Source organism: Trachypithecus francoisi, unplaced genomic scaffold (genome assembly GCF_009764315.1).
Source record: "Trachypithecus francoisi isolate TF-2019V2 unplaced genomic scaffold, Tfra_2.0 Lachesis_group10, whole genome shotgun sequence".
Lineage (NCBI taxonomy): Eukaryota > Metazoa > Chordata > Mammalia > Primates > Cercopithecidae > Trachypithecus > Trachypithecus francoisi.
In genome coordinates, this window is record NW_022681455.1 from 18,091,065 (window position 1) to 18,109,229 (window position 18,165).

At 40.6% G+C, this 18,165-nt stretch overlaps 1 protein-coding gene across 11 annotated transcripts in view; it reads right to left on the reverse strand.

The window, feature by feature from the left end:
* Positions 1-18,165, reverse strand: part of KIF13A (kinesin family member 13A) — a 238,007-nt gene that overhangs the window by 102,892 nt on the left and 116,950 nt on the right. For all 11 annotated transcript variants that reach the window (XM_033216326.1, XM_033216331.1, XM_033216337.1 and 8 more), the window contains exon 4: positions 15,309-15,369. In XM_033216326.1, the coding sequence (XP_033072217.1) occupies positions 15,309-15,369 (61 nt within the window). The remainder of the gene's footprint in view (positions 1-15,308; positions 15,370-18,165) is intronic.

Sequence of the window (18,165 nt, forward strand, 5' to 3'; positions counted from 1 at the left end):
AAAAGCAAAGATAATTTTTATCAACTGTCCTGTTGGCAATGTACTTTATATATTTTATTTGTTTTTGTGTTTTGTTTTGTTTTTGTTTTTTTGAGACGAGTCTTGCCCTGTCACCCAGGTTGGAGTGCAATGGCGCGATCTCAGCTCACAGCAACCTCCGCCTCCCATATTCAAGTGATTTTCCTGCCTCTGCCTCCTGAGTAGCTGGGATTACAGGCATGCACCACTACGCCTGGTTAATTTTTACTATCTTTAGTAGAGATGAGGTTTCACCATATTGGCCAGGCTAGTCTCAAACTCCTGATCCACCCACCTTGGCCTCCCAAAGTGCTGGGATTACATGTTCTATATCATTGAATCCTCACAATACTCAAGTAGAGTAGGTAGGAATTATGACTGATAAGGTGACTGGGGCTTGAAATGGTTAAGTCATTTGCCCAAGATCTCATTATCAGTGAATGGCAGGGTTTGGCTCAGCTTATAGTGACTCCCTACTGTCAAGGCTGATTTCATTCATCATCAGTAACTCATGCTGCATGACACTGGGAATCAGTTGCTCTCACCTCTAGTCTCCAGGATAATTTTAACAGACTCTCAGAGCTCATCACACTGCACAACTTTTTTTTCTTTCTTTCTGAGATGGAGTCTCATTCTGTCGCCCAGGCTGGAGTGCAGTGCAATCTCGGCTCACTGCAACCTCTGCCATCTGGGTTCAAGCGATTCTCCTGCCTCAGCCTCCTAAGTAGCTGGGATTATAGGGACCCGCCACCAAGCCTGGCTAATTTTCGTATTTTTAGTAGAGACGGGGTTTCACCATGTTGTGACCTGAGGTGATCCGCCTGTCTTGGCTTCCCAAAGTGCTGGGATTACAGGCGTGAGCCACTGCCCCTGGCTGGCACAATTTTTTTTTCATGTTCACCTTTACTGCCAGATTGTGAAAACAGTAGTTGCTGCATCTTAGTAGAGTGCCTGGCACGCAATAGGCATTTGTATTCACTGAATTATTCCTGTGTTGATATTGTTGTTCTCAGAAAAATGTATTTTTAATTGGATGGGAGCCTCTTCCCTCATCAGTGACAAAAAGTTATCAGAAGACTGTACTTTTGTACTCTAGCCTGGGTGACAGAGTGAGACTCTGTCTCAAAAAAAAAAAAAAAAAAATTATTCTTTGAACTTAAAAATAAATGTTTAATTACTTTACACTTTGGTCAAAGTATGACTGTTTTTGAAATTCTAATGAATCCCATAAGACTACAGTAGGTCTTTGTTAAATAAGCCAATGAGGTATGAATAGATGTGTCAACACACTATGTAGGTACTGATGAGGTAATTTTGATAACATTACCGATCACATTTTTACTAATACACACAGTACCTCCTGGACATGACAACAAAATATATGACAAAAAATAAAAACTAGTCTCTCTGATTTCCACTAAATATATACATGTGATTTCAAATATAGTCAGCTTCTTTTAGTTACAGTTATGTCTGGCAGATAGAATATAATTCAAATTTGTCATATTTAGTAAAGCTTTATTCATAATTGGAAAAGAAAAAAATCTGAGAAAAACAACATAAAAAATTGAAAACAATTACACTACGTTTCTGAAAAAATTTTTCATTCTCCATGTATTTTTACAAATTTACGCAAGATTGGAGTCTAGAGACACTGGAATACATTTTATTACTATGGCTTTGTGTCTCAAAGACAATGCATTCTCTTTTAAGACAAGAAATAATGAACATTTTCCCATCTCTACAAATATACATCAATATTAGCATTTTAAATAGGAGCTCAGCTTTCCATTGTATGAATAACGGATGCAATCAGTTCCCTACTATGGATATTTAGATTATTTCCTTTTATTTTTCTGCAATATTTATTCTCATATGTCTACCTCTGTGCAGTTTCCTATTGACTTTACTAGGCAAAACTTCAAAAAATCAAATGTCCAAGTTCTCTAAAAATGCATGAGTCTCTACTTTCAACACCCTCAACAACAATCCCTATGATTATTCTTCTTAGTTCTGACGAAGTCAGTAGGAAAAAAAGCCTCTTGTTTGGATAATTTTTCTTCTATTTATTGTTCATTTGTACTAACACTTTAGTAAGTTGACTATTTAAGTCCTTGGGCTAGCCATTGCTTTTCTTCTCATTAATTTTAAAATCCTCATTATATATTGAGGATATTAACCATTGGTCTATCTTATAGGTTATAAGTATTTTTTCCCAGTCTGTCATTTGTCTATTGGTCTTACGTTATTCTTGGTCATACAAAGTCTTCTGGTCTTTCATATTCACATCTTTTCTCTTTTCCTTCATGATTTTTGCCTATGATATGTGTTATGCTTCACAAATCCTTTTCCACCCCCAAATTACATAGAACTCACCCATATTTTCTTCTAGTTTTGTTTTTGTTATTATTTATTTGATTTATTTTGGAGACAGGATCTCGCTTTGTGTCCAGGCTGGAATGTGGTGCAGGATCATAGCTCATGGCAGCCTCAAATGACTGGGCTCAGGTAATCCTCTTGCATCAGCCTCCCAAGCAACTGGGATCATAGATGCGCACCACTAGCTTTTTACAATTTGACTTTCAAACCTGAGTTTTACTCTTTATCAGCTATGTGACACTGGGAAGGTTCCCAGTTTATCGATAAAATAAGACTAATAGTTGCTACCTAAGTGGCTACTGGGATGGTTTAATAAACCAATATAGATAAAGCACTTACCACAGTATGTGGCCAGTAAAAATCTGGAATATATTTTAGTTATTATTATCTCTTAAGTCTTTAATCAATTATAATTCATTTTACTGCAAATAAAAAGTAATTATCTAGTTATTTTTCCTTCAGATGGCTCCTTCATTTTTGCAACAATTTTGTGGCATAATCCAATTTCAAAGATAAAAGAAAAAAGGCCAGGTGTGGTGGCTCATGCCTGTAATCCCAACTCTTTGGAAGGCTGAGGCGGGAGAACCTCTTGAGGACAGGAGCTCAAGACCAGTCTGAGCAAAACAGTGAGACTCCCATTTCTACAAAAAATAAAAAACTAGCCAGGCATGGATGGGCTGGGCGCGGTGGCTCACGTCTGTAATCCCAGCACTTTGGGAGGCCGAGGTGGGCGGATCACAAGGTCAGGAGATCGAGACCATCCTGGCTAACACGGTGAAACCCCGTCTCTACTAAAAATATAAAAAATTAGCCAGGCATGGTGGCAGGTGCCTGTAGTCCCAGCTACTCGGGAGGCTGAGGCAGGAGAATGGCGTGAACCCAGGAGGTGGAGGCTGCAGTGAGCCACTGCACTCCAGCCTGGGCGACAAAGCAAGACCCAGTCTCAAAAAAAAAATAAAAAAATAAAAAATTAGCCAGGCATGGTGGTGGAGGATTGTTTGAGCCTCAGAGGTTGAGGCTAGAGTGAGCCATGATCGTGCCACTGCACTCCAGCCTGAACGACAGAGTAAGACCCTATCTCTTAAGACATTAGAAAGAAAAGATACTTGTTCTTAGAAAGATTTCTGAAAGGAACCAATCATTGCTATTTTTCTAGCTCCCACAGAGGTCCCATTTAAAACATATTACTGACCAGATATAATGGTGGTGACTCTCACCTGCAAGGGTAGGGGGGACAGAAAGGGTGGAGTGTGTGTTCATGTGTGCATGGACATGATGAGAAGAAGGAACAGTATCGTTATTTGGGCCAGGGTATGCTAACCCTTACTGTCTATTATAAGAAAAATTCTTCCTTTTTTTTTTTTTTAACATTGGGAGAGAAGGGTACAGGGGGAAAAAAATATAACAAACTGTATCAGCAAAACTGTAAGTGGGACAGGTTCTAGAGTTCCCCTTATTCTGCCCTTCTGGTGCCTTTTCAGCTGTGTGAACCCCTGGCTGGAGTTATACTTAACCAATTCTTTGGTTCGGTGACCTTCAGGGCACCACTGGTATAGTAAAAACAACTACAAAAAAGGCCAAACTGTCAACCAAAGCCTAAAAGGCACTATGACTCTTGATACAGTCTCTGTCCTCTCTAGCAATCAGCTCTTGGTGAAAAACAGATGACGGCTACACTTCACTCTGCAATACAAAATATGAAAAATTGTATGAAGAACCCTCATATGGTCTCTTAAAGAGACCCTAATTTATCCAAAAGACTGAAGGGTTTTTGTTTTTTTTTTTGTTTTGGTTTGGTTTGTTTTTGCTTTGTTCACTTCTATTTTTTAAACACAACAGTCCCTTTTCTCAGCATAGGAAAAAACGACTTGCCAACTGCTTTTTGAACCTCAGTTCATGAAAAAAGGAACCGTTTATGCTGAGTGGTGGGAATCAGGGAATTCAAACAGTGCATGGGTGGATCCCATAAAAGATGCAATATCTCCACCCTAAACGTTTTCCAACTACAGTTTACACTCAAATAGAATGAAGTGCTATTTGTCTAGGGGAAAGCACACCAGCTCATAAGGGAAGGTTCGTAAGTCCCGTGGGAAGCAGGAGGATCTATGAGTATTTGTTTCTATCACAGACAATCCGAGCAAAGCCGTAACATTGTCAAATCCAAGAGGCCTGTGACTTTTCAGCGGAACCAATGCCAAAAAGGCGGTGGCCACTCTGCAGATGTTAGCTCCACACGCCTGGTGCGGCAAATTCACAGGGCAAGCCTGACCTCACTTGTTAATAACCATGACCACAATGCCAATTTCCTCTGGGGTTTATGATTAGACCTTCTATAATCATGTGAACAAGTCTTAAAACACAGGCATGCCCAAAGTAACCCATAACACAATGTCAGAACAGCAAAGAGAGCTGCTATATGGAATTTCTGCAAGCAAAGTCACAGACCTGAGTCACCCAAACCTGAGTCACATACAATATGAATCTTTTTCTTTTTTGAAAGAGACAGGGTCTTGCTCTTCCACCAGGCTAGAGTGTAGTGGTATGATCATAGCTCACTACAGTCTCTAACTCCTCGAGATCCAAGGAATCCTCCTGTTTCAGCCTCCTGAGTAGCTGGGACTATAGACGTGTCCCACCATACATGGCTAATTTTTTATTTTTATTTTTTTAGTAGAGATAAGATCTTGCTATGTTGTCTGAGCTGATCTTGAGCTCCTAGCTTCAAGTGAGCCTCCCACCTTGGCCTCACAAAGTGCTGAAATTAGAGTCATTTGTACCCAGCCTGATACAGATCTTTGAAAAGCTAACACCCTTGGGTATCCACACTTGTGCATAATCTGTCCCTACTTAGAACAGCAGCAATAGGCTCAAAGCTACCATGTGTGTGTACTGGGAGATGGGTAACCAAGGAAATCTCTTTTTATGGCAATATCCTGATAGCAAAGCATGAAAGAAACCAGGGATGGAATGAAAAATGCAGCTATCATTCCTATGCCCAACATCTGATGACTGAAGAGGCATAGGATAAAAGAGTCACAGTGGGCTGTGTTCTAGAAAGTGAGAGAATGAAATGGGAGGATATAAGCCCTGTCTTGTTTAAAATCTGCATTAAACAAGGCAGACACCTATGGCCCATGGCTGAATAAAACACTAAGCATGGTGATGCACAGATCAGACCTGGCATATGCACAGAGTATTTCTTGTTTTTCTAAAGTGACTAAACAGAAAAGCATCCAAGATTTGAACACGATCAATAATTTCACCAGTTTAAACTGAATCCCCAGTTTTCCTTCTTTTCTCTATCTCTTCTCTTTGGAATCAAAGTAGGGAGAGAAAAAATAAAAATAAAGGCTGGGCTCACGATTTATGACTTGGAATTCCTGGGCCTACTCATTTGTGAGGGTGTTTTTCCACTTCTAAACAGGGCTGACAGGCACAGCGATTTTGATGAGTCTGGACTTGGCAGGTGGCCCAGCTCCAAATCTGAGCACCTGGACAGCACAAGACCAGACAGGTTCTTCTCACATACCTGAAGGGGTGAAGAATGCCCAGCTTGGATGAGGTTTAAATAAATCCCCTTCTCAAAAATCTTTGGTGTATGGAAGTACAGCCTTCAAAAATTCTCATATGTAGTGACTTCAAACCTGGTTTAAGTTAAATAACCAAAAACTACAGAGGTCAGATAAAGAAACTGAAGCTGTAAGGCTTGACTTGGTATTGCTAGATTTAAGTTTTAATCAACTACAGAAATGTTTGCCATTGAGGTGCCTGGTAAGAGGATCCCAAGAAATCAGGCCATGAGGGTAAAGGTAGACCACAGGCATTTTCCTTGGTAGCATCCAAGAGCTATCAGTGTTACAGTCCTTGGAAGTCTGGCTTGCAGCTTGGCATGGGTGACTCACCCAGATGGATGTTTCCACCACAGCAACAGCACTGGGGCTGGCCATGAGCATGGTCTTTTTTTGTTGCTGGACAAAGTGGGTGATTCACCAAGGAGGAGGTCATGCAACCACTGCCCTCGGCACTGGTCCCGAGAACGAAGAAAGAATATAAAGCCACTCACCTGTGAAGAATGTCTTACAGAGAATGTGTGTTGGAGTCTTACAGGAGGGTGGTTCCCACAAAACAACTGCTAACAAAGTAAACCTTCATTTCTATCTGATTTGATAGTGTTTTACACCCGCTCTCTCTGATAAAGAAGCAGACCCAACTCAACATCTCTTCTGGATTGTGGGCTGCACAATATTTATAGTATTTGAGGGGAGGTTAAAACAAAGCCCAAACCAAATATAAGGATCCTAGAGAACTTCTGACAGGAGTGAGGGTACCCTTAGTAGTATTCCTGGCTAGGTTCTAAGCCAGAGCACTTCAATATGACTTCCTTAGGAGTCACTGAATGACTCTTCAGGATGAGAGAGGAGAGGAGCACCACAGGCTGGAGTAGAATCCATAAAATTTTCACCAGCATACATGTCATTAACTAACGTCCACATTTACCAATGCTTTCAGTGCCCTCACAGGGAGCAGGGTCTTGCTAAACCTCAGTTTTGTTATCTGTAAAATGGGGGCAGTAATAGTTTCTATCTGATTGGGTGCTTGGACAATTTTATCACCTAGTGCATGTAGAGGGATGGGCACAGTGCTTGGGATTCAGTGCTCAGGGTTGCACTGTCTATTGCTACTGTTATTCACCCCTCTAAACACAAGTTAAAGGATCTTTCTGGGGGCCAACAAGTACCCTAAGGAATCAATGTGGACAAAGAAAGGCAGGTATTGAAGAAATGGGGATTTGATAGGATAAAAAATAGGCGAGTAAAGGGGAGAACAAAAAAGCAGCATATATATATAATATATATATATTTATTTACACATATATATACACTTTAAAAAAATTAACAAGATTAGCAAAGCTCATTTATTTTTTAACATCCTTTACAAGAAAAATTTTTCTTAACTGATCTTCTTGTCCAGTTATCTGGATTAAGCAACATTCTCTCTTCCATCTATGAAATGCCCCCTGCATGCTAAATCACTCCAGCTGGGAGGCAACTCTCTGGACTCTCACCAGCTGAGTTATGCTTGTACAAAGGGTCAGTTGTATTTGCTCCTAAACTGTTCTATGTCAGTTGTACTTCTCTGTAATTACATAATTTAATTAACAAATGCAAAAAAGAGGGTTGCTGATTCTAAGAAAACTCTAAATGCAATGCTTAGGAACAACTTGATAAAGGTGAGTCACCAAAAGAAATGACAAATCAAGTATGAGGTGAGATAATTTATAAAAGACCATAAAAGAAAAACAAAAATCTAGGAGGACTTGGCATTTAGATTTTTTCATAAATGTCTTTTAAAATGGCATGTATCATTTATAATGAATCCCTACCTTAACAAACTATTCAAGTAGGAACTACTAGTGCTGCTCATAACTATAGGGAAAACTTTTTTTTTTTTCTGAGATGGAATTTTGCTCTGTCGCCCAGGCTGTAGTGCAGTGGCGCGATCTTGGCTCACTGCAAACTCCACTTCCCAGGTTCACGCCATTCTCCTGCCTCAGCCTCCCGAGTAGCTGGGACTACAGGCGCCCGCTACCACGCCCGGTTAATTTTTTGTATTTTTAGTAGAGACGGGGTTTCACCGTGTTAGCCAGGATGGTCTCAATCTCCTGACCTCGTGATCCGCCCACCTCGGCCTCCCAAAGTGCTGGGATTACAGGTATGAGCCACCGCCCCCGGCCAACTATAGGGAAAACTTTTATGGTTTAAACCCAATAGCTAACAATTATTGAGTGTTTCCTCCATGCAAGGCACTTACTGAGTGCTTCATATACATAATCTCATTTCAACCCACAAGATTTATAATAAGGAGGTGCTGTTATTATTGCCTACAGCCACATAGTTGGGAAGTGGCAGAGGCAGAATTTGAGCCCAAGAAGTGTGACTCCAGACCTTGTGCTTTTAACTACTAGAAAAAAGCCTTCATTCAAACAGACCAACTGAATAGTAAAATAACGAACCAATACAATATGCTAGAATAAATTAATATTGTAGAACTCTGCTAAGAAATTGGTTCTATTTTGGCTACTGTTGGCTTTTAGAATGTAAATTTTGCTGCACAAATGTTGTGTCTCATTACGATTCTGCTTTGGTTAAGCAATATGAAGCAGAAATCATTTCTAGCTCTAAGCACAGAAAATCCCCCATCATGGGAACAGAATCAAACATGGCTGCTGTTCCCACAGCATCAGTCCACAGATTGGAGGTGCTCTTCTCTCCCCTCACAGTATAAAGCAATGCTAGCAGAATAAGAGGCAGATGTACGACCTTTCTCCTGAGTTGCACGGCATCAACAATGCTCGAAAACACATGGCTTCAGCACATTTGAGCAACATGCCATATGGCAAGAACTGTTATATAATTTCTGAGTCAACAGTTTAGAATCTCTCAGGCCAGGGAATGTTCACATACACACTGACTCCAGATATGTCACTACCAGTCTGTTTTTTGTTTTTTTTTTTGGGGGGGTATGAAGATTTCTATAGATCTGGGAAGAAAATAAAAACCAAAGTTACTGGAAGTCACTGTTATCTAGTAACATGGCACATTTTAGAAATGTTAAAATATGTATTGATTCATTGTCAAGAATGCTTTAATTGCAATCAGCAGTGACTCAAACATTTACAAAGACTGCTTTCAAGTTTATCAGTATTGACTATAATATACTAACTTTATAATCTTAAATGTGGATCTGTGTATATCCGCATGTATATATGAAGTTCGGGAGAACATATGAGTTTATGTAGAAATGCCATGCTCCGGGTATCTAATTCTGCAGGTTATTTCTGTTTTTTTCATTAGCCCTTACACAGGGTTTTTGCTTCAAACTCAGAGTTAACTGCCAGACAAACATTATTACAACTACCTAGCCAAAAGGTAATAGGAGGAAGAGATAATATATTTCAAATGTAAAATAATTCCTGGTTGGGCGCAGTGGCTCACGCCTGTAATCCCAGCACTTTGGGAGGCTGATCACTTGGGTAGATCACTTGAGGTCAGGGGTTCAAGGCCAGCTTGGCCAACATGGAGAAACCCTGTCTCTACCAAAAAATACAAAAATTAGCCAGATGTGGTGGCACATGCCTATAATCCCAGCTACTCTGGAGGCTGAGGCAGGAGAATCACTTGAAACCAGGAGGCGGGACGTTGCAATGAGCCGAGATTGTGCCACTGCACTCCAGCCTGGGTGACACAGCGAGACTTCCTCTCAATAAATAAATAAATAAATAAATAAATAAAATGTAAAATACCTCAAAGCATGATTCAATGCAATGTGAATGGCTTAACAAATAAGCCTTTAATTTGCCTCTGAAAAGTCCACTGGAACAGCTGTGTGGCCAACATAAAATGGCTGATTCATGTTTTATCAGAGAGCTGGAGGGGATCTGAGATCATTCCAGGCTGTATCTCCTCCTTTCACAGATGAACAGAGACCCACAGAAATTATCCTGCCCAAGGTCTAGCAGTTTGTGGCAAAACCAGTTGTCATAAATCTCAGTACATTGCATTTTCTTTCCAATACTGACTCCTGTCACAATGAGACAATAATAAAGACGACGACAAATATTAAGGGAGTGCTTCCTACTCCCTAAGTAGCCAGGTACTTACTGGATTAAGCACTTTAAATGAATACATCATTTAGTTCTCAAATCAACCCTATGAGATCAGAACTATTAGTATCCTTATTTACCATATGAGGAAACAGAAGGATCGTGAGATTCAGTAACTCACCCGGCCTTACAGAGATAGAAGGTGTTACAGCCAGGATTTGAACCAAGTCTGACTTAAGAGCTCATATCTTTTTTTTTTTTTTTTTTGAGACGGAGTCTGGCTCTGTCGCCCAGGCTGGAGTGCAGTGGCTGGATCTCAGCTCACTGCAAGCTCCGTCTCCCAGGTTTACGCCATTCTCCTGCCTCAGCCTCCCAAGTAGCTGGGACTACAGGCACCCGCCACCTCGCCTGGCTACTTTTTTGTATTTTTTAGTAGAGACGGGGTTTCACTGGGTTAGCCAGGATGGTCTCAATCTCCTGACCTCGTGATCTGCCCGACTCGGCCTCCCAAAGTGCTGGGATTACAGGCTTGAGCCACCGCGCCCGGCCTAAGAGCTCATATTCTTCAACTGTTCCAACCAACCCACTGCAATGCCATTATACCTACTAGAGAATTACATGTTTCTAAATCAGAAAGTGGGAGCATGGAAGCTCTTCCTATAGCTTTATAAATAGCAAGACATGATTGAGAATTTACCATTTTGACACACCACACAGAACTTAAGAGCCCTTGCTTCTCTTTGCCTTCTCAATCCATGCACTTATCTTTCTCTTTCTCTCTGTCCCTGCTACTGCCCAGTTTTGAGAGCAGCTTTGAGAGTCCTGATTCAGTATCAATGATGCCATTATTCATCGAGCCTGACAAATAGGTCGGTTTCAGGAAATATGTGCTTCCCCTTCTCCACTTCCCCTGTTTTCCACCAGACAATGAATGCTTCTATCTTAATGTTTTTATTCACAATTAAGAAGGAATTGTTATTTTTTAAGAAGAGAAAATAAATTAGTATGGAAACCATCAACTAATCTACATGTAACGTATTTACTAGGCAGATTATTTACAATGGATATAAACTTGAGAGAATAGTAAACATGAATTTTACCTTTTGCTAAGGAGGAGGAATGTCATAGTATTTGTATGATAATGGGAATATCTGAAGAATAAGAAAATATCCTCCCAAACTTTGTAAGTAGACAGTGCTCTATGAGCTGGCAGAACCCAATTTCAGGGCTAACTGGAACATGGTACTCAATGTGATCATGCAAAATATCAATATGTTTAAAAATCATTTTGATCTTTTAAAATATATCTGAACTATTTGTAATAAAGAGCTACAGAAATCTTGAGTTTCACAACTAAATTTTATCATCTGTATGTAATAAAGTCATTTCTGGTTTAGAAAAAAAAAAAGTTTGTTGTATATCCAGGCACATGAGTGGTATATTGCAGAAGGCTATAGTGTTCTCTGTGGGCAGTAATAGAGGATGTGATTCCAGAAGATATGGAAAAGAAAGAGAAAAACAATCTTCCTTAAGCATTATTTTAACCACATCACTCCAATAGCCCCTACTTTTCACCATATTAGTCTAAAGTTCTTAGAATTTCCTATTATCTGGCCTCACTCAACATGTACAAACAGGTCTCCCATAGCATCCCCCATCCCCCACAAGATGCACCTTCTTATTTTTCTTTCTTTCTTTTTTAATCTTAACTTTGCAGCTGTTTCCCCTGCTCCCCCACCCACCCCCACCCCCCCGCCAAGATATACCTACTGCTCAGACCAGCATTACCACCATGGTACTGCATCTTCCTTTATGGAAAAGTTAAATGAAAGTATCATTTACGGGAATCTTCCATTAATCACCACATAAAGTGATCTATTTAACCCTTACAGCAACCACATAGCACAGGTATTGCCATTTTTACTTTCTTCCATAGAAAACAAATTGTATCTCAGAGAAATTAAATCAATTGTCCAAGAGAACCAAGACAGAGGTCCTGAGATTCAAACCCAGGTCTCACATCAAAGTCCATGTGTTCTCCTTGATACGTGTCGCTTCCTCTTGTCTGGATGTCTTCCAGGCTTTCCTTTGACTAAACTCTAAACAACTCATATGTTGACAAGTAATAATTATATGTATTTTTGGTATGCAACATGATGTTCTGATACATGTATCCCTTGTGGAATGGCTGAATCAGGCTATTTAATATGTGTGTTTTCTCAAATACTTATCTCCTCTATGTTCCATCTCCTCTACGGTGCCTTCCCAGACAACTGGTGCCTTTCCAGATTTTATCTCTTTGAAATCTGGTGCCTCTTTTCTCTCTCTTTAAAATCTGGTGCCTTTCCAGATTTTTTCTCTCCTTGGATTTTATGTAACACTTAAAATGTATAAAATTTAGAGTTTAAATATTATCTCAAAATATTATTTGGTACGCACTTCTTTTGCTTTCTAACTCATTTTTGGATTTCTCAAGGGCTTCCTGGGCTGCACACACATAGTAGTGGGGGGGTCACGAATACTTAAAAAATTATTGTGAGACTTTCTGGATTCCTGAGTTACATGAGAGGAACCAACACTAGACACTGAGCTGAGGTACCGAATGAGTGGTGAGAGGAGTCCCAGAAGAGACGGTGGAGAAGGTAGAATGGGGCTATATGATAAAGGACTTCAAATGTAGTAGAAGGGGTACAGATTTTTTTCTAGCCTGTGACGAGGAGTCCTGGAAAGTATCTGAGAAGTACATGAGAAGACCTCCAGTTCAGGAAGATATATATGGCTGCATCTTGAATAACATAAACTGAACACGGTTAATGACGGGTTTGTAAAACCATAGCTTTTATCCCCATTTGTCTCTGCATCTGTAGGAAATGTTTTACTTTTGTTGTTGATTTAAATCTAAAAGTACACACCCGGCAGAAAAATACAGAGTGCTAACAAGTCAAGACTGTTCCAGACTCTGCAAAACTTACCACATAAAGTACCAAAGGACTGATAAAAAGACAAATTAATTACAACCAACATTATGAACTACTTATTCACTTTAATAAAATATATTGCTCAAGTTGCAGGAATGGTATTTGGAAAGGCTAATTTACCCAGTGTGAGCAACTGAAGGAATTTTCCTAGTTCAAAATTGTGAACTCTTGAAAAAATTATGTCATCAAATAATTTCTCAAGTTTGCTTTTTATGGCAAGGAAAAACCTATCAACAAACAAAACATTAATTCTCTTTAAATCAGTCACGTGCTTTTACCTCCAAATCTTTTAAGGCCAATACCCTCCCTTCATTTTTTTGTTTTTAACTAAACGAGAATGTCATTCAGCTGATGCTCTTATAAGTAGAAATAAGGAGAAAACCCTCATTAGGATGAAATATTTAGTGCACGAGATCTATTGTACAACATGGTGACTATAGTTAATAACAACGTATTGTATTCCTGAAAATTGCTAACAGAGTAGACTTTAAGTGTTCTCACCACAAAAAAGGGTAAGTTCATGATGTAAAGCACGTGTTCATTAGCTCAATTTAGCCATTCCACAATATATACATATTTCAAAACATCACGCTGTATATGATAAATATATGCAACTTTCATTTGCCAGTTACAAAAATAATTTTTTTTTTTTTTTTTGGAGACAGAGTCTCACTCTGTCACCTAGGCTATGGTGAGACCTCGGCACACTGCAACCTCTGCCTCCCGGGCTCAAGCCATTCTCCTGCCTCAGCCTCCCAAGTGGCTGGGATTACAGGCGTCCTGCACCACACCTGGATAAGTTTTGTATGTTTAGTAGAGATGGGGTTTTGCTATGTTATTCAAGCTGGTCTTGAACTCCTGACCTCAAGTGATCTGCCCACCTTGGCCTCCCAAAGTGCTGGGATTACAGATGTGAGCCACCATGCCTGGCCGAAAAATAAATTTTTAGAAAGATGAAACATCTAAGAAAAAGGGGGCATAATCAGAAGCAAAAGAACCAACAACTTCCTCCACCAAACCAAATGCTTCCCTCTGGAACTAAAGCAATTGTGACTGTCTCCTAGGAAAGCCTATGGTCATAAATAACAAAACAGCAGTCATTTATGTTGGATGGAATGAGGATAAAATACCACAAGGAGGCCGGGTGCGGTGGCTCATGCCTGTAATCCCAGCACTTTGGGAGGCCGAGGCGGGTGGATCACCTGAGGTCAGGAGTTCGAGACCACCCTGGCCAACATGGTGAAACCCCCGTTTCTACTAAAAATACAAAAATTAGCTGGGTGTGGAGGCATGTGCCTGTAATCCCAGCTATTTGGGAGGCTGAGGCAGGAGAACTGCTTGAACCCAGGAGGCAGAGGTTGCAGGGAGCCGGGATCGTGCCACTGACTCTAGCCCGGGCAACAAGAGCAAGACTCCATCTTTTTTGAAAAACAAACAAACAAACCCACAAGGAGAGAACCCTAGCAAAATGCGGGGCTGAGAGGCAGCATTTCCCTGAGGAGCATGTAGTATTCATTCATAGGACCACTGATAGCTGAGGATGCTCAGGACCTGAGTAAGTTTTGGAAACCACATCACCTGTGCTCTCCTTATATAAACAGAGCAGGGGGTGAGGCGCAGTGACTCACACCTGTAATCCCAGCACTGTGGGAGACCTAGGCGGGCAGATCACCTGAGGTCGGGAGATCGAGACCATCCTGGGTAATATGGTGAAACCATGTCTCTAATAAATATACAAAAAATTAGATGGACATGGTGGCACATGCCTGTAAACTCAGCTACTTGGGAATCTGAGGCAGGAGAACTGCTTGAACCCAGGAGGCGGAGGTTTCAGTGCACCAAGATTGTGCCATTGCATTCCAGCCTGGGCAACAAGAGTGAAACTCCGGCTCAAAACAAAAACAAAAACAAACACACACACACACACACACACAAAACAGAGCAGGTGATGCCCTAAAAGTTAGTGATAAGGAAAGGCATGGCAAATGAAACCTTTTTTCACATGACCCTCACAACAGCTACCATTTATGGCTTGAGGTGGTTCCCCCATTATCTCAAATCTTTAGAAAATCTTTGAAGACACCAATACCCCCCATTACAAGTGAATAATTTGAAGCTTAATAAAAATCTGTTCAAGGATTTTGCAAGTAAGTGGCAGACACAGATTCTGAAACTAAATCTTACTGACTTCAAAACCCATGTGCTATAATTGGAAAGCACAGGTGTGAGTTACATACAAAAAGTAAAACTTCAGAGGAATTAAAGACAATAAACTCAATGGAAGAAGAGGCCAGAAGCCCAACTGTCAGGTGTGGAGGGAGAAAACTTACCAGCATATTTTGTAGTGTTAGATTCATCCATGGACCAAAAGCAATAATCAAAGGCAAATACCTGAATGAAAGAACAAAATATTAAGCTTAAAGATTAATTAACTTCTTATGAGTAAATCAGACTGAAAAAAAAAAAATTACTGGTGAAGATGAGAAGGATGGCCACTACTGCCTGATTGAAAAAAATCACTACAGGTTTGGTGCTTTCGTTAATCATAAAATTTCGTATTTTCCTCCTTTTTGGGGGACAGAGTCACCCAGGCTGGAGTGCAGCTGCAACTATCACAGCTCACTGCAGCCTCAAACTCCTGGGCTCAAGGGATCCTCCTGCCTCAGCCTCCTGAGTAGCTAGGACCACTGGTGCACGCCACCATACCGAGCAATTAAAAAAAAATTGTTGCAGACAGGAGGTCTTGCCCTATTGCTCAGGCTGGTCTCAAACTCCTGGCCTCAACTGATCCTCTCTCTTCTGCCTCCCAAAATGTACTGGGATTACAGGTGTGAGCCATCACGCCTGGCCCTATGATACTTCTTTTAGACTAAATATATGGTTAGCTTTCTGTATTAGAATAAGTTGTATATAAAAATTACTATTTATCTAGAATTCAAATAGCCAGACACTTTAACCAGATATTTTTTTCCACAATACATCTAATGAGAAAAAACAAAAAGCAAAAACAACGTCTTCTCTCGCAAGTCCATGGTTTCAGCATCCACTGACCCTTCCAGGTCCATCTCCCTCAGCTTCTCAAGTAATACTCAACTTTCATATAAAGCAGTTCCTTCTCCTAGCCTTCCATGATACCATCTCTAGCATACTGGAGCTCAAAACTCTCCATATTCCCATCCTGCACTCCTTTCCCCTTCTGTCTCAGCATGTAATCTCCAGCAAAGCATGGTTTTTATTTTTTTTTTTTTTGGTGTGTGTGTGGGGAGGTTCTTACTGTATTTTTAATATGCATTGCCTAGAAAAGTAAAGATGTGAAACAATTTTACGTGTTTAGTGTTTGGTATGTCTTTTATATGTAAAAGTATCTCTTCATATTTTTTAAATTTTTAATTTTTTTTGAGTTGGAGTCTCGCTTTGTCGCCCAGGTTGGAGTGCAGTGGTGCAATCTTGGCTCACTGCAACCTCCATCTCCCGGGCTCAAGTAATTCTCCTGCTTCAGCCTCCTGGATAGCTGGGACTACAGGTGCTTGCCACCATGCCTGGCTAATTTCATGTTTTTTCTTTTTTTCTTTTTCCATAAGTTATTGGGGTACAGGTGGTATTTGGTTACATGAATTAGTTCTTTAGTGGTGATTTGTGAGACTTTGGTGCACCCATCACCTAAGCAGTATACACTGTACCATATTTGTAGTCTTTTATCCCTCACCCCTCTCCCACTCTTGCCCTCAAATCTCCAAAGTCCACTGTATCATTCTTATGCCTTTCTTTTTTTTTTTTTTTTTTTTAGTAGAGACGGGGTTTCACCGTGTTAGCCAAGATGGTCTCGATCTCCTGACCTCGTGATCCACCCGTCTCGGCCTCCCAAAGTGCTGGGATTACAGGCTTGAGCCACCGTGCCCGGCTCTTATGCCTTTCCATCCTCATAGCTTAGCTCCCACTTATCAGTGAGAACATACGATGTTTGATTTTTCCATTCCTGAGTTACTTCACTTAGAACAATAGTCTCCAGTCTCATCTAGGTCGCTGCAAATGCCGTTAATTCATTCCTTTTTATGGCTAAGTAGTATTCCATCATACACACACACACACCCCACACACACCACAGTTCCTTTACCGACTTGTTGACTGATGGCCATTTGGGTTGATTGCACGATTTTGCAATTGTGAATTGTGCCACTATAAACATGCATGTGCAAGTATCTTTTTCGTATAATGACTTATTTTCCTCTGGGTAGATACCCAGGAGTGGGATTACTGGATCAAATGGTAGTTCTCCTTTTAGTTCTTTAAGGACTCTCTACACTGTTTTCCATAGTGGTTGTACTAGTTTACATTTCCACCGGCAATGTAAAAGCGTTCCCTGTTCACCGCATCCACACCAACATCTACTGGTATTAAATCATCAATTCACTCTTACATGAATTAACTTTCTGTATAGCTACTGAATGTCTCCTATATACCAGGAATGGCTGGTGCTTCTTGGTGCTTCCTCTGTAAGGACTCCCATTGAACTGCTGTTTTTTCTTTTCTTTCTTTCTTTTTTTTTTTTGAGACAGAGTCTCACTCTATCATCCAGGCTGCAGTGCAGCGGCACAATCTCAGCTCACTGCAGCCTCCGCCTCCTGGGTTCAAGTGATTCTCCTGCCTCAGCCTCCCAAGTAGCTGGAACTACAGGCGTGTGCCACTATGCCCAGCTACTTTTTGTATTTTTAGTAGAGACAGGGTCTTCCATGTTGGCCAGGGTGGTCTCAAACTTCTGATTTCAAATGATCTGCCTGCCTCAGTCTCCCAAAGTGCTGAGATGACAGGCACGAGCCACCGTACCCGGCCCTAACTGCTGTTTTTCATGCCCATTACCATCATTTGTGTTCCAGCTGTTATTATCAAATGTGTAGAGCAATGTTCCCCAAAGTGTGTTCTAAGGAACCAGAGGTTCATGAGCTAATCCATGAAAAAAGATCAAATCACGTTGGAAGCGGTGCATGTTTTATCCTATTTGAGATTCTCAATGCTAATTCTCAATATTAAAGGCTCTGAAAAGTCTTTCAGAGACTTTTCAGAAAAGAAGTCTGGTAAAGAAGTCTATTTGATTGTTGAACGTTTTATTTCCCCAATTCATTTTGGTGAGGAGACCCTTTTTGGAGTAACATCTATTAACATGCCTTGAAACTACTACTTCTCAGCACA